Source organism: Melospiza georgiana, chromosome 1 (genome assembly GCF_028018845.1).
Source record: "Melospiza georgiana isolate bMelGeo1 chromosome 1, bMelGeo1.pri, whole genome shotgun sequence".
Classification (NCBI taxonomy): domain Eukaryota; kingdom Metazoa; phylum Chordata; class Aves; order Passeriformes; family Passerellidae; genus Melospiza; species Melospiza georgiana.
In genome coordinates this window covers 9,342,646-9,358,812 of record NC_080430.1, presented here as the reverse complement: position 1 = coordinate 9,358,812, position 16,167 = coordinate 9,342,646, and the positions used below count along the sequence as shown (strand labels likewise).

General features: G+C 36.0%; 1 protein-coding gene across 1 annotated transcript in view; it reads right to left on the bottom strand.

The window, feature by feature from the left end:
- Positions 1–16,167, bottom strand: part of UBE3C (ubiquitin protein ligase E3C) — a 74,596-nt gene that overhangs the window by 45,118 nt on the left and 13,311 nt on the right. The window contains exons 3-10 of the mRNA XM_058021149.1: positions 15,142–15,216; positions 14,350–14,496; positions 12,964–13,079; positions 11,372–11,529; positions 9,207–9,360; positions 8,208–8,428; positions 7,774–7,928; positions 5,814–6,001 (exon numbers count right to left, since the gene is read on the bottom strand). Of these exons, the coding sequence (XP_057877132.1) occupies positions 5,814–6,001; positions 7,774–7,928; positions 8,208–8,428; positions 9,207–9,360; positions 11,372–11,529; positions 12,964–13,079; positions 14,350–14,496; positions 15,142–15,216 (1,214 nt within the window). The remainder of the gene's footprint in view (positions 1–5,813; positions 6,002–7,773; positions 7,929–8,207; positions 8,429–9,206; positions 9,361–11,371; positions 11,530–12,963; positions 13,080–14,349; positions 14,497–15,141; positions 15,217–16,167) is intronic.

Here is a 16,167-nt window from a genome sequence, read left to right as displayed (position 1 = left end):
CACAAGCACAGCCTCAGTCCTGAGCTGGCCCCTTCCTCGGGCTCCCAGCTCACCTGCAGCCCCCAAGACAGATCTGGGATGCAGCAGCAGGAGGCAGAACTCACTGAGCACAAAGGATCCTTTCACAGCTACAGGGAGCTCTGGAAACAACTAGGGCCATGCAGGAAAATGGGAAATGAAACAAGCAGCCTTGAGTTTGTAGTGTGCCTCTTTGAATTTTAAATGCATAGATCATTACATTTAAAAAGAGTTGGGAGCTTCACTTATTTCAGAGAAATTGCACATTGGGAACATTACCAAGTCCAAGTCAATTCGAAGCAACTGCAACTTATGCCAGTTTAAGATGTGCTTCGCTGTTACATTAAATTCTACTGTGTTTTTTTCAAAAAAATTCAAGCTGAATTTGATACATGAGAATTCCATTCCCTTCTAAAGTCACATTATTTTGACATTTGGTGAAAATTATGCATTAACATGTAAGGACAGCCTTATCATACCTAGCTAATTTAGAATAAGGATTTGTATTTTACCGTTTAAATATCTGTATGATAGCTCAGATGTCTTGGTTTTTGAAATGAGAAATTTCCACAGTGACCTTCAGTTTTCAGCCTCACATTTAAAATGAAAAGTAATTTGGCACCTTGCCTTCAGGTCTCACGCAGCTTCCAAGTAAAAACTTGTTAATTTCTCAATCATCCCTGGAAATTATGTACCAGTTTGAGCAGAAATGAACAAACATTATGGACAATGAACCTATCATAATGTAATTCATTTTTTCATTCCAGCAATATTCAGCAGTAATGAAGGGGAAAAAAGGACAAACCTTAAGAGCTTATAATAATAACCTTTGCCTAAGTTGAAGCCATTTTTATTCCATATCCATGATTCAGGCAGTCAATTGTAGCAACTGCTCTGTTTCATGGCTCAGATTCAGAAATGCTGAATTAATTCAACTTTCACATTTCCCTTTCCTGAAAATCTGCTTAAGTACAAAAATGCACATTAGGTAGAAGATGGCACCAACAGCCTGTTTCATTAATATGAAATAACTGTAACTATGAAGCAAATGAATTCATCTGCTCTAAAGCTTCCACTCTAAAGTTTCTGTGCTGTGACCAGAAAACAAATACAGAACTGGAAATTGAACACAGAATGGTGAATTGGGCAGTGTGTTAAAAGGGAATTGCATTGCTAGATTCACCTGAAATTTAATCCATTGCAAAAGTAAAGATGGCAGAAAAAACCAACTACCTTCCCACTCCAAGTACAGAAACTGGCTTTCAAAGTTCAAAATGACAACTGTAACCAAAAAATACAAAAAAGAAAATAAACAAAATGCAAGGATGACTTTGGAAAGTTGTAGTTACACAAAATCAGCTATAATAAAGTTTCAAAATTTTTGGTTTCACACTGATAAAAAAAAAAAAACACTGTGAAAAGCAAAAAACAACTAAGTAAAAAAAAAAAAAAAAAAAAAAACAACTTGGAGAATCAAAATAGGTCAAAATCTACCTTATTTGATCTTTTTCCTTGGCAGATAAAAGATGTTCATCTGTTTAAAAACGGCCTTTCCAAGTAGAGCTACATTAAAATGACACAGTGCAAAAATTCCTGATAAACTGAAAAAGAGTACAGGGATGGCTCATACATCCTGAGGAAAAAGCCTTAGGAATACACAAAGTTTCAAGATCAGCTAATACATATATATATATCTGGTTTTGAGTGTCAAAATAGTCTTGACCACTTTTTCTTTTTAAGAAAAAGAAAAAAAAACAGAAAAAGAACTAGAAATAAAAAATATTACAGGCATTTTGATTTTTATGTTAACTTATAAAATCTAACTCAGGGGTTTCATTTTCAATATTTGCACTATTCTAAAAAAACTGAAGCAGCTAAAGTTTAAATTCCTTATATCTAGAGGTTTGAATTTTCTTGAAAATCTCACTGAATGCCACCAACTTCTTCACTATGAGATCATTATACATGTTTTATGCAATGGATTCATTAATAGATTTTCTGTAAAGTCCAATATTAAGATTTAGCACAACTGTTTGGAAGAAAGCAACATTTCTCTGCTACCAGAAAGGATAAACTTTTTTCAAGTGCAAAAACACTGCCTCAACCTCAGGCTGTGATAGAGTTAAATTCACTTTAGTGATTCCTGTTAAGTATCAATTTTAATCATACCAAATTAAATTATCTGTTCCCAAAAGTAAGTACATAACGATCATTTATTTAGACCCTTGTTTCTCTCCCTAGGTATCTAATTGTCCACAAAGGCCACATGATTTATGTCTACTTGCCACATTAGCATTTTGAGCACCTCTGGTTTAAAAAAAGTGTCAAATTCCTCCTGTGCAATGGGACAGATTAAATGACCCATTAAGCTTAATTTAGCTGAGGCACCACTACAAGTTAATTAGTTAAAGGCAAGATTTTCAGTCTAGGTCATAAATTGGGCTCAGTTTCCCACTGAGACCATTTAAGTTAATGAAGAGAATCCAGCAGAATGAGAGGAGCTCATACAGCCTGTGACAGGTCACTGCTGCTGGGGCAGAGATTCTGTCACTGCTCAACTGAGAGGTGTCACAGGCATGAGACAGCAGCACAGCCACTGCTAAATGCACTCTCCTGATCTTTAGGCTGCTTTATGCTTCTACCTCTATTTGTATTGGACCATGAACATAAAAGCAAAGCTTAAAAAAAGAAGATTAAAACTGCATATGCAATGATGTTGGCTTTAAGAAAAACACCGCAGTGTCAGAATGCTGCCCAAAGAATGACCATAAACCTGGGTATCTCAGCACACATGTGAACACAGGCTGCTCACACCACAGCAGAGAAGGGCTGAGCCACAGGCTGAGATGAGCAGCTGCAGTGAGGAACAGGGACTGTGCAGCTGTTAACCCAAGGCAGTGAACGCAGGGCACTGCTCAGGCACTGACAGCCACTGACATCCCAGCACCAGCACAGCTTCCACCACCATGTAACACCAGCTGGAACAAAGATGAAGTCTAAGGTATTAAATTACACCCCAAAATATCTTACAGAAACACAGCTTACTTATTTAAAGCATTGGTTTGATAAAAAAGTCCTGCAAGTCTCTCCAGAAGAACTACAGTCCAAGAAAAAAATTCTCTCCTTTTTTTTTAGAAACAGTATTCAATAATATGTAGCAACTTCATCCTGGAAAGATTACAGCCCATCCTTTTTGAAAACAAGCAGAACTCTTAATGGCTCCTTTACAATCAGGATTTTATTTTACATCTCTAATGTTACTGAACACAGGGTACAGGGTTTTTTTTGTATTTGTAGTTTTTACAGGTTTTTCTTGTATTGTGACCCTCTTCTTTAAGTTGGCTTGATTGCATATTTCCAGAATTATTTCAGAATTCATCAAAATTCCTAATAACTAACCCAAAGCAATGAGTTTTTCCAGTTATCCACCTCTGGATCCCACCACCCTGTCTACAGCATCAGAAAATAACTTTACAGGCTTGCTCCTTTCAAAACTACATTATTATACTTGTGGGCATCTTGTTTTGGACGTGGTCTCTGTTACAAAATCAAGGAAAACACTGAGCTGATTCAGCAAAACCAATGTTCCTAACATCACACAATATCATCATCATCAGTCAAATTATAAAAGCAATTATAATCATCAGTCAAATTATAAAAGTATTGAGAAGCCTCAAGAAAAAAAAAGCATTCAGCAATAACAGTGACACAAGTCTATATTGTGAAATTCTCATCTTTATCCAAGAGGGAAAAAACCTCAGAACTATTAAAACAATACTGAGATATTTGTCATTTGTTCCCTTCAAAATCCTGTGTCGATCTTAGCTCAATTTTCTTGTTACTGAAAAATTATTTTCAATTATTACTGTATTTATCATCCCATTTTTCAGATTTGAAGCTTCTGTTTTTATAATTACTTTATATCACAGATATGCCATTAAATAAACTACAACTCCTATTTTAAACCCAGTATGATTTCAAACACGAAATAAAAGAGTACTATTGGTTCTTAGTATATTAAAAATAATTTTAGATAAATTATTTTTGCTTAACTATTTCTACATGGTTTTATTAAGCAGATGTACTTCACTCTGGATATTAAGTAAAAGTTTCAAAGCAAGGGTAGCATCTTTCAAAAGACTAGAATTAAATTTGATAAAATTTGGGAATTAAAAAAAGTCACCAGACAAAAAAAGTGAAACTTAATGACAAAATGTCTTTTAATTATCTTTCTAAATTCCACAAATAAGTATCAACTGTCCTTCAAAAAACACTCAAAAATTATGTTTAGAATAGCTACTTGGTAACCTAGGCCACATCTAAAATGCACTGAGAACAGGACAAAAGACTGACAGCTGCTGAAATTATGATCCCAGGCAAACTCAGCACTTACAGCTGACTTCTAAGTCAGAACCAGTAATTAAATGTCTACTTTAATTTACCAAATATCTGTGTAAATTAAGTTCATTTTGACCCCAAAAGTAATTGCACTGGTATCATTGAGAGAAATCTTCGTATCTACTACTCATTTCTAAAATCCAGCTACTCAAAAGTCACAATTTGTAAATTATTTTCTACTAGAAGATGCTGAGTAGAATTTTCATAACTCCTGAATGTATCCAATGTGTGAACAGCTTGTTATCACAAATAATTGCCAAGACCCAACAGAGCTTTTCAGAGGAAATAGATGCCATACTCCTACAATTAAAGTTGGGTGACTTCTTTATTCATTAAACACCCTTTTCCACACAGTTCACCAGCAAGCCCCCAGTCAAAGCAGTGATGCATTTAAGCTCAGTAATTACTATCCAAGGCAATGTACTACTTGCAACAATAAAGCTGGCACACTAATTCAACTGCTGCTATGATCTTCAGGTCTCACATCCTGCTCTAATGCAATTAGTCTACAAAGAACTAATTACCCTAATCGAGCAATCACAGTTTCACTGACATCTCACTTCCTCTAGCAGCTATAAACACCATTGGGCTAAGATAGCACCTAATTAGTTTTCTGTATCACTGTTTACAATGCAGTTTGAATATGTTTACAACATTCCCTGAATACTTACTTTACTACCAGCAACTACACAGGTACTCCAAACTACTTGCACAAGAACAGTGTTAATACTTATGGGTCTCAGTCTGACAATAAAAAGGTCAAAAATTTTCTCCCACTGTTCTGACATTTGTGGTTTGCAATCTTTGTAAAAGAATACTGCACAAATGAACATGTCCTTTATTTTTATCTCAGGTGCCAAACCCTCCCCAAAAACCAGCAATTTTCAATAGTTAGGAATTAATTAACTGCACAAAAGAACATGTCCTTTATTTTCATCTCAGGTGCCAAACCTTCCCCAAAAAACAACAATCTTCAATAGTTAGCTATTATTTTAATAGGCAGCAAGAGACTTTGGTATACACTAAAAAAGGGTGTGAATGAGTTGGTTTCAGTGCTCAGCTAGCCAGAGAGACTGGGGAATTCAGAGCACTGAATGTTTTAGAAACAAGGTAGTCCAATTTCTACTAGAATGACACTCAACACTGCCTCTGAGCAAGGGAAGAGATAAAATGCTTACAGGAATCCTGAGAGGGCATAGTGACCAGCAAGAAAAGCAAGAAACAAAAAATCCACTCTTTGGTTTGCCTGGAATTACTGTTTAAATTCTGAAATTCTAATTTATTTTGGTTAGTTATAAAAGAAAATACAGAAAAAACTCCACAAGGAACTTAAAACAAGTCTATCTAAGAAAATTTTAGATGTACTGCAGCTGAAGATGACTATTATTTCTACTTGCCTGACTTTTGGCACCATCATTCGGTGTTGTACCATGAGTGTGTGGCAAATTGATGCCATCAGGGTAAAGACCTCTTCACTGGCTGAATCTCTCCACACCATGTTCAGCAGAGTGTTTGTCTGCTGCTTTGTGTCCAATTTCTTGAGGCACTCCTCAGTTATGTACTGGACTGATATTCTCCCATCACCCTACAAACACACCAAAGGAAAGTTTACTTTTAATTTTTTTAATGATATCCCCATTTCTATTAAAAAATACTTCCAAATTTAACTCGAATGAAGTTTTCTTGTACAATAAATAAAACAGAGGCACAGATGTATATCCAAGTTTTAAAATTATCAGATCCAAGAACCAATTTAAAGTCCCAGGCAGGTAAGTGTTGAGCTTTGGTATCCACTCTTCACTGAGGCCAGTGGAAATACTGCCTTTACTATAAGTATGTTCTGTAATACTTACATACAATTAGGCAAAATCTCTAACTGGCATTAAACATGTGAATAATCACCTCTTCTCCACTGACATCAGTCAGCATTGGACATGAAACCCAGAAATGGATGTCGACTCTAAATCCCTTTATAAGGAGTATTTTCACATTCACAATTCTTGGGTTAACAAATGACAACAAAGTTCAGGGTGGTCAGTGCATGTCTGGGCAGTACCAGCAGTGTGTGAAGAGGAATCCTTTCTCTTGGCATGCAACTGAGTCCACCTTAACCTTTTCCTAACTTCCTCTGAGCAAAGCTCTCAGGCTCATTGAAGGACACAAGTGAACCAGTTACAAATTTTTAAGAAAGAGGGGTTGCCCACCAACTCATCTTTTTTTTTTGTATGATAGGCATGCATGAGAATACTGAATACATACACAAAAATCACAGGAGAAACACACAAAAAAACATACTGCAATAAAGAGTATTATTTATATAAAGCCTTCTCAGAGCAGATATTTTTCTAATTTAAAGTTATCTGTGAACAGAAATTACTGCTTTGTTTTTACCTAATCACCTCTTAAGCATCACCCATCTCTGAGGCACAAGTAGAATCTGCCAATATTTACACTGGCAAAGAAAGTATTGTGTGCCTGGCAAAGAAAGTATTTTATTCACACTACACTGGTAAAGATTTTGGTGTGACAGTAGCATGCAGCGTCTAAAAACACTCAAGTAAAATGCTGCAAGTACTCCCTGGCAGCATGGCTCTTCCTAAGTTTTGTTGTTTGTTTTTTTTTAATGGACTTTAAATATGGTGAAATTGATCAAATTCTAGAAAGAAAGCATGCACACTAAGTCCTTTGAATGACTGTGTCTTCTGAAAGATTACATAAAAACCAGTAAGAAAATGCTGAATTTACATCTGTCCAACTTTGGTTAGTCAAAGTCTCGATATGAGTAACAGGAGGCTAAAGTCAGCACAGACTTATTTATAAGTTTAAACTATAGTGAAGAAGTCCTATGTATAACAGTGTCTCTATGTATTATTATAGGAAGCAGGTGTTGGTTTCCCTTTGAGGACTTTTGAGTTAGTGGGTATGTACTGACCTATTCTACAGCATAAAAATTGTAGTTATTTCCATGAGGAAAAGAAAAACCCACTAAGTTGGAGTATCACTGTATTTCGTGATATCTCAACTACATTGTGGACCTACAGAATACAGAGAGTAAGAAAATCTCTGTAAAATACAAACATAAAAAGGCAATTTTAAGCCTCTTTTTAAATAAAAGCTTTGTACTTTCACAGACATGCTATCTGTAGTTTTGGATCTATTGTTATAGTAAGGAGTTTGCTTTAATGTAAACAATCAGTTCCATTTGCTTGCAGGGAACAGACATCAATTTTTAAGAAGCAAACAGGCTCCCTTCTACACCTACAGAAAAATAGTGGACTTAGAGTGATCATGTTTTTGCCTATCTCTGCTGCTGTTGCTGTAGCACAAATGCATTGACAGGAATTCTGCACTGCTTACTGGTGTAGTTGTCATTTTACTGATCTCTTCATCCTCATCTTCAGAATCACTGTTTGCATCTTGACAATCTGTACCAGCAGCAGACACAGGCAGCTGAGAGAGAAAAGTCTGGAGTACCCTCAAATACACAAGAAGTCCTTCCTCTGAAAGGGATCCTAGTACATACAGAGAAATAAATCATCATCAGTGAGAGCACAACGTGCTATAAAAAATATTTTACCAGAAATGCCTGACCAAAACAAGTTATGACAAATCTTATCAAATTAGTGCATTTTTATAATGAAAAGGCTAAGAACAGGTAACAGAACAGATCTCTCCAACATTTTCATCCACAAACTGTCCTTTTTACTTGGCAATGAACCATGCTGAGGAAATACATAACATATTAACTCCAACATGAAAAAATCCATGAATTGTCCACTCAGCTTGCTCACCCAAATGTGTTTCTCCAACTGTTAACACAAAGTAGAAAAGCCATGGGGCTTGATCACTTCCTCTTGAACATCCACTTTCTGCTAATAATAGTGCATTCAGAAAGAGTTCATAAGGGAAAATGGTCTGCACATCAGCAAGCGCTGGAATGATGAAATGGAATATCTGATCTGTAAAAGGTGCTGCCAGAAACTCCTCTGTGAAGGCTGCAAAAATCTGCTGCCTGAAAGGAAGAAAAATTGTTGCTATAGAAAATACAGGCAAAATTTCTCACAATTTTACCAACAGAACAATAGATCATTTTACAAGTATGAACACATCCATCAAGAGGACTGCAAAGATGTGCTCCATTAATTCCATCCTAGTACATCAGATTTCTCAAAAATTAACTTCTTAGACTAAATCCTCTTCCTAATGATCTTACATGCAATTTTATCCTTTAAACTTTTCATGAACTGGAAGAAAACTATTCTGAAATAAAATATATTTTTATAATATTGAAGAAAAAAAATACATCTAAAAAAACCCTTTTACACAATATCCTATTGTAACGAAAAACCCTACTGCATGTGATACAACCTGAATTCATGTTCTCTCTGTCTACACACCTGACTCTTTCTGCTTGCAAGCTGCCTTAGTAATTTCTCTCCATAAACCTCAGCTCATCTGTCACAAAGTTCTTTTGAACTCTGAAATTCTTTTCATCTACCCTTAGCTGCATCTCTGCTCTCATCTAAATTTTCCACACCCTCATTCCTGTGTGCTGATACCTGCTATTCTCTGTGCTCTGTTTATTGCAGCATTCAGCATTTTATTGCCTTTTTCTTAAAAACACCTGAAACTACATTGCTTCAGTGATGTACAGTGCTACCAAAAAATCATTACTGTACAAATAAATCAACAAGCTGCACTGAACAAATGGCTGGACACTAGACAACAACAAACTGCACATGTGATTATAGCAAATGAGTACACAGATGTTTCATATTATCTTTATTTACCTTGCACCTTCTGGACAGGAGCTATATGTAAAGTGCAATGGCTTCAGAACATTCTCCAGAAGTATTTTTGCAATAGGGACACGAGAAACATCAGAATACTCAATACTCGAGGGAAGCTTATTGTTAATTAACAAATAAAGCGACTTGTAGTAGCCTGCAAGCAAAAAACATCACTTTTAAACACAGCATTATTTTTCTTCTTTTCCATATAAAACAATAAATGAAGTTGAAAAATACTTTCTAATTCATTACATGAAGCTTGACTTAGGAAGACATTTTACAATAGTCCAAGTCACATTCACATAAATAACAGGCTCTATCAGCAATCTCTCTGGAAACATCACATTATAAAATCATTCATAGATAACCATATTCAGAGACAGTCTGATTATGAAAGATCAATCAGCTCTTACTGATGAAGTGAATGAAGTGAATACTTTGATTTTTAAAATAATGATTTATGCAAGGATGTTCTCCTCTTCTTTAAGTGACTCTAGTCGTGTTGTCCTTTCACTGTTCCAGAAATGAAGAATTTTCTACTCTATTCCAAAACATGACTGCACCATAAGGTAAGAGGCCTGCTGGCAGAATGTCCCAATTCTGTGACCACCTTGCCTTAGCAGACTGAAGAATACAATCACTATTTCCAGAGCAGGGCTCTCTCAGACAGTAATAAAATGCATTATCACCCATGCCATAAAGACATGTATAGAGAGGAATTTATTTTTGTCTCACTGAAGTACAAATGGAACCACATGATTTCATTCTTCTTAAAGCAACTTCCTTCATGCTCAATGAACTCCCAAACTAAGACACAAGTCCCACAATAACAGGAACACTGTAAATGCATAAACAGTGTCACACCACTGAGAGTCCAGTCTGAGAACCCTTCTCAGGGACCACCTAACTTGTTACAGTGGAAGTCCCATAAAGGAATGACTTAGCAATGAGCAGAGACACATGGAAGGCCAATTCTATCCAAAAACATACACTAATGAAAACTGTAACAGATTCTTTACAAGTTCAGCATCAAAACTTATTAGAAGACAGAACACTTGCAGTTGCACAAAACCACTTCTTTTTGTTTTCATTGTAAGTAATCAGAAAGCTAAATTTTAGTAAAAATGTATGACTCTATAATCTCAAACTTTCATGTATCAGTTGTGAAGACAGAATATTATACTAAAAGAATAAATACATGCATATTTATTATACAAAAACCAACGTGACAGAGTTTCTGTTAAGCCAAGGCAAGTAAAATAAATGTGCTACATTAAGAATGATTTTTTTTCCTCTTAGTGATTTCAATATACAGTCCTTAGTAACAGGATTAGGTAATCAAGTCCACCGAACGTACTGTAAATATTATATAGAAATATTCCAATAACCAATGATTGGAAGATGGACTTTCTGCATTTTACACCAAAGAGGCTGGATCCAAGAGATTTATTTCAAAATGCTTTTGTCTTTCCTCACAATTCACAAGTTTTGCAAACTCAAGCCACCATATCAAAAAGGCAAAATAATTTATTTTGGACATTCCCAGAGCAATAAAGTTTCTTTGCAACTAAACGTCATTTTGGTGCTAACTATCCAATTCATTAACTTTTGGTATGTTTGCACAGGTGTCACTGACTGCAGTTTAGCAAACAGTTTTGCTGATGATGGCAGGAGAGAAATAAAAGCCAGGCCACCATCCCTGCTAAGGTGTCTGAGTGCTGGCAGGATGAAAAGCTAATGCCAATCTAGAATAATAATGAATATTAACATTTACAGAGAACAGTACTGCATTACAATTATCAACTTTTACACAACTGAGGCCTAGATCTGCAACAGTATGTGTGTCCATGAGAGTGTGTTAAACATCTTCTGGAATAAAATTTTGTTAGGCAATATCCACCCACTATCAAAAGTTGTGCTACAAGTCTCTGTAAATAACTCAGTAGAATATTCAATTTATAAAGAGAATTTCCAAAGAAATCAAGCAGCAATTTCTCAAGCCATGACCTCATTACAAGGACAATATCCATCTAAAGCATAGGTTAGCGTATCCAGCACTTTATTCATCCTGACTGTGGTAAAGACAAAAATTTTATTAAACAATATGAGCTTCAGGTGTCCAATTTTTGATTATTTCCCAGAATTTCTGGTTCCTAGCCACTCACCTTTTTGAACCATGTAGTGCAAAATTTGTTCAATTAATGATGTCACAAAGCTGACATCTTGTAAAACAGGCAAATACGTATTCTCAGATGAAAATACCTCAAGCATTCTCATAGGAAGTGCAACATTCAGACTGTCATCATTGCAATTTTGCAGTAGCCTAGAAATGAAATTAAAATTATTTAACAAGATATTTCTCATATTTCACCACACATTCACCTTAAAGTAACTTATTTCTATCTACTTGGTTTCCAGGTGCTCTCAGTGGTTTAGCTACATCTTTTTGCTGGCATCTTTATAATAATAAGTCCTGATTTTCAGGTAGCTATGGATATTGCATTTTACCTTTAAATCCTATTAAATTCTTGCTCTGAGTGATTTGAAAATTTGGAGGTCTACTGCATAAACTAGGAGAGAAGCAAAGAATAACACATGTTTTACCAACATGTACCACTAACCACATTACAAATGAAGCCATGAAAGCCCCAGAGCAGCACAAGCTGGGAACGGGTGTTAGGGAACATCATGTGCACAACTAACACAGCATGACTTTGATTACAGACTGAAATATTAAAACTACAACCATTCCCTCCCTTTTAACAAGATGCTTATGTAACAGCTATCAGTAACCACAGAAATTATGATGACTAAGAGCCTATTTAGAATTCAAAGTATTTTTTAGTGCAAGACACCTGACTTGTCCTAACAATGTGCTTTCTTCCCTGTCCATATTAAGAGCTGCATTTACAAAAACACAATTTCCACTGTAGTGAAATGTACAATTCCATGCAGTGGCACCACATCTGTGTCCCACTGCACAAGGACTACAAGGACTTTAAAGCCCACCACCCAAGTCTTCTTTAGAATCTGGTGTCACCTTTTATCACACATACAGTTACACACTACACTTATAAGAACACGAGTTTTAGTGACTTAAATTAAACAACTTTCATAAAAACAAGTATTTTAAAGCTCTGCAGAGTGTAACTAGTCCCTATTATTGATAAGAACAAATATATTGTTTTCTAATAAAAGAATAACAATAGCTGCCAGATGTTCAAGTCACCTTAAAAGATTTACCCTTCTGTGATTCTCCCACTACAAATAATAAATTTAATGCTGAAGCCAAAATGTGACTGCTCAATATGTCTTCAGTTCAAAATAAAGAGTGAGGAAAGCCATATTCAATTATATTAGCTTTGAAACAACATCTATCCAAAGCATATCCTTGGAACATTAATCTACTTCAGGTAATAACATCTAAACACTATCAGTTCCCAAGAAAACCTGGTTTCCATAAATATTGTCAATGATATCACAATACAAAAACAGTTAAGAACAGACTCAGGCCTATCCTAGGAGAGCATCCTTAAGTACATGTTGAATTTGAAAGTCAACAGAGCTTCAGAACATTTGACTGTTCTACACAGGAACAGGTGTCCTATACCAGGGATGACACATATATAATATAAACAGTCCTCTACATAAAATAATGTACATTTAATACTTGACTTGCTACAAAAAAACAAACAAGTGCTCATCATAATTTCTGAACACTTTTTAAATAGTAGCACACAGAAAAAGAATAAATTACCTGCAACACAGCCCCAACAGTCTTTTTATTTGGAATAAGCAAGTAAGTCTGTCTGGACCATCCAATTGCTTAACAAACTGAGAACTCTGTTTAATTAAATTCTGACACATCCATACCTACAACAAGATATGCACAAGTTTACAGTTTATAATGACAAGTTCTATCATCTATGACAACTCAGTGATATTTCAATGCTGTTATGGATACCTTTGGAGGACTTACAAACTCAGACTGAATCATGTTCGGTTGAGGAAAAAAAAATTGTTACTCATTATAAACTCCACAACCACTAGTACTAAACTTTCAGAGTTAAGACTGAGTTACACCATCTGGTAATTTTTTTCTTTTTAAACAGCTATAATTCTTTAATGTCCATTATTAACAGCCACTACAAATCACACTTACTCATACATTTGTGAAGCTGGCAGTGACTTTGCAATTGATATGCCAGCAATACTGACAGTGAGAAAAAAAATCACCACCCAAACACCTTGGGAATGACCACGGGGCTAAGTAGAAATACTGTCTAAAAATTAAAATCCTAATAGAAGTACAGTGTTTTTTAAAACTTACTATGAATAGTACACATAGGATTTTTCAAGGCTTCACTTGACATACTATAAATGTGTGTGGGCACACACGCTTGTAAAATACAATTTTAAGTTGTGACTAAATGAAAAAGAGCAGAGTGCAGTGAAAAGTGCACTCTGAAGTGAAACACTGTTGTGGTGTGCTGTAATGTCCCATTTTGGCCTTCCAGGTCATTCCCCCAAGTGTGCCTATACCTCTCTCCCTTCCCCCTTGCCCCCATGCTGAGTGAGTCCTGTCAATCAGGCTCAACATTCCAGCAAGGCCTCGTGTGGTTGGTCAAGTTCAAAGGATGCCACTCAGGCCTGGGGGTCATTGGCCTGTCTGGTGTCATCCCCCCCCTGAGACCCTGCCCCTCTCACCTGGTTGGGTGGCTCACCTGTACCTCCCCTCCCCCTGTCCCTGAGCTTAAAAAGGTGATCAGAGCATGCGGTCTCCATTCTGTTGGAGCAGTTGCTCACGTTCAGACCTCTGTAACCATGGAATAAACCTCTGGACATTAAACTCTCCAGCAGAATCCTCTCCTTTTTCTCTTCACCATCGCCTGAAGCTATCCTCCTGAGGTAAATGGGGTTCCTAACAAGCCTGGACTTGTTCAGTGCCCAGCTGCAATCTCCAGCAAGCCAAGGTATCTCTGGGCTGATACACCGCAGTTGCTGCCTTTGGCCCGGCAGCGAGGGTCAGACTGGCCCAGGCACAATCTAACTGGTAATATTGGGAGCTTTATTCCAATAAAACACTACTCTAAAAGTGCATGAAGTGCAAGTACCACAGATAAAGGTATGTAACAGTACTCACCAAACGCTTGGAGTCCTCATTCTGTCTGTAGAAAAAGAGCAACTGGCGAACCAAGAGAGTCAAATTCGCTCCATTAGCAGTGGAAAAGGCTCCTCCAGACTGAGCCAAACTAGCACAGCGATCAAATTCACTTCTTTGGATAGAGTACTTAAAAACAAAACATGCATCAATATATCAGTAATGGCTGTGATTTACAACAGAGCAAAACCTCAACTTCCCATCCAGTGAGGCTGCAAAGCAGTAAAACAGATACAGCACATATTTGTACAGAGATCAAAACATACACATGATATCACAGCTGAAGCCATAACTCCATTCTGGAACTCAGCACAGTTGCAACAAATCTGCTGCTTATCAAGCATTATCACATCAAATATTTTAGTCCAGTTTATTCCAATTAATGAATTTAAACAAAACTCTTTCTTAGGAGAATCTATCCAACAGCAACCTAAATCAACTTTTTGACTCAAACTACTACCTTAACCACACTGAAAAAAAAATTAAAAGCTCCACCGGTGTGTGAAAGTTCTTACTACTTAATGCTTTTTATCCAATTTATCAGCTAAAAAAACATTGCAGGATCCCAGCCAGGTCCAGTCACACCCATGCTTTGCAGAATACACATCTGTTTACTAAAATATTGAGTTTGAAATGAAAATGCCGAGAGGGAAAAAAGAACTTCCAATTTCTCAAATACTCAAAACAATTTTTCAATAAATTATTTATTACAAGAAAATCTCATTTTCAGCAAAACCATTCAGCATCTTTCTAATTAAATAATCAGGTACTGACTTGATGTTTTCTGTCTCTGTACCCTCTCACAAATGACTGGATTATTATTGCATTTTTCAGCCTCCGTCTTTCTTCCTGTAAAACAAAGCAAGAAAACTGAAATCAGTATCACAGGACTGACTCTAATTTCTACCACTTTATCCAATATATTTGTATTCAATATGGCTTTTTAATGAAAATTAAGCAGCAATCATTAGTCAAATAAATTTTAATGCTCATACCCAATACACATAAATCAGTGAGAATGCTTTTCATTTTTAAATGCAAATTTACCATTAAATATTGCAAAAGAGTATTTAATACACAGTAAGTATGTAATACTACAGAGATCAACATAAATATTTTTTTATTTTGCATCACTTTATTGTTAATGCATTTTATTAGACAAAGTCTTAACACTGTTGAAAAATTCTGAAGGATTCACCAAATTCAATTACATCATTCTTCTTTCTGCATAGAGCAGCAAACACTGACAATCCACTTATTTGTTTTCACTCAAATAATATCAAAGCATTATGATGCTGGCACAATTTAGATGTGAGGAAAACAATAAAAAATCAGTTATTTGGAGACAGTACTGCCATCAAAAGGAAAATGAGGCTTAAAGCTCACTGTGGCACAGAAGCAAAATAAAAAAATTAATAAAAATTCTTAGTCTCTTCTCCAAAACCAGACATAAGTAGTGAATCCTTTTATAACATCATCCTCAGAAAGTGGAAAGAGTAGCAAAAATCACCTTTTTACAAAGGCTCTGAGGAACTGAAAGCCAGCTTGCTTGAGATGCTGTGCAAAAAGCTCTTGGAGGGTTCCCTGACAACATCCTGGGCATATCCCATTACAATAAATATCTATGGGAAGTGGCTACTGTAATTATATTTCTAACAATGTCCATGTGGTTTCTTAGGGAATAAAAGAGGGGAAATAAAGAGTTGCTCATGAACATAGAGCTACAAAGCAGTGGCTGAAGGAAAAGTACAAAGATCAAGAAGCCTGCTTAAAAAGAGGAATTTTAAACTAATCAATCCT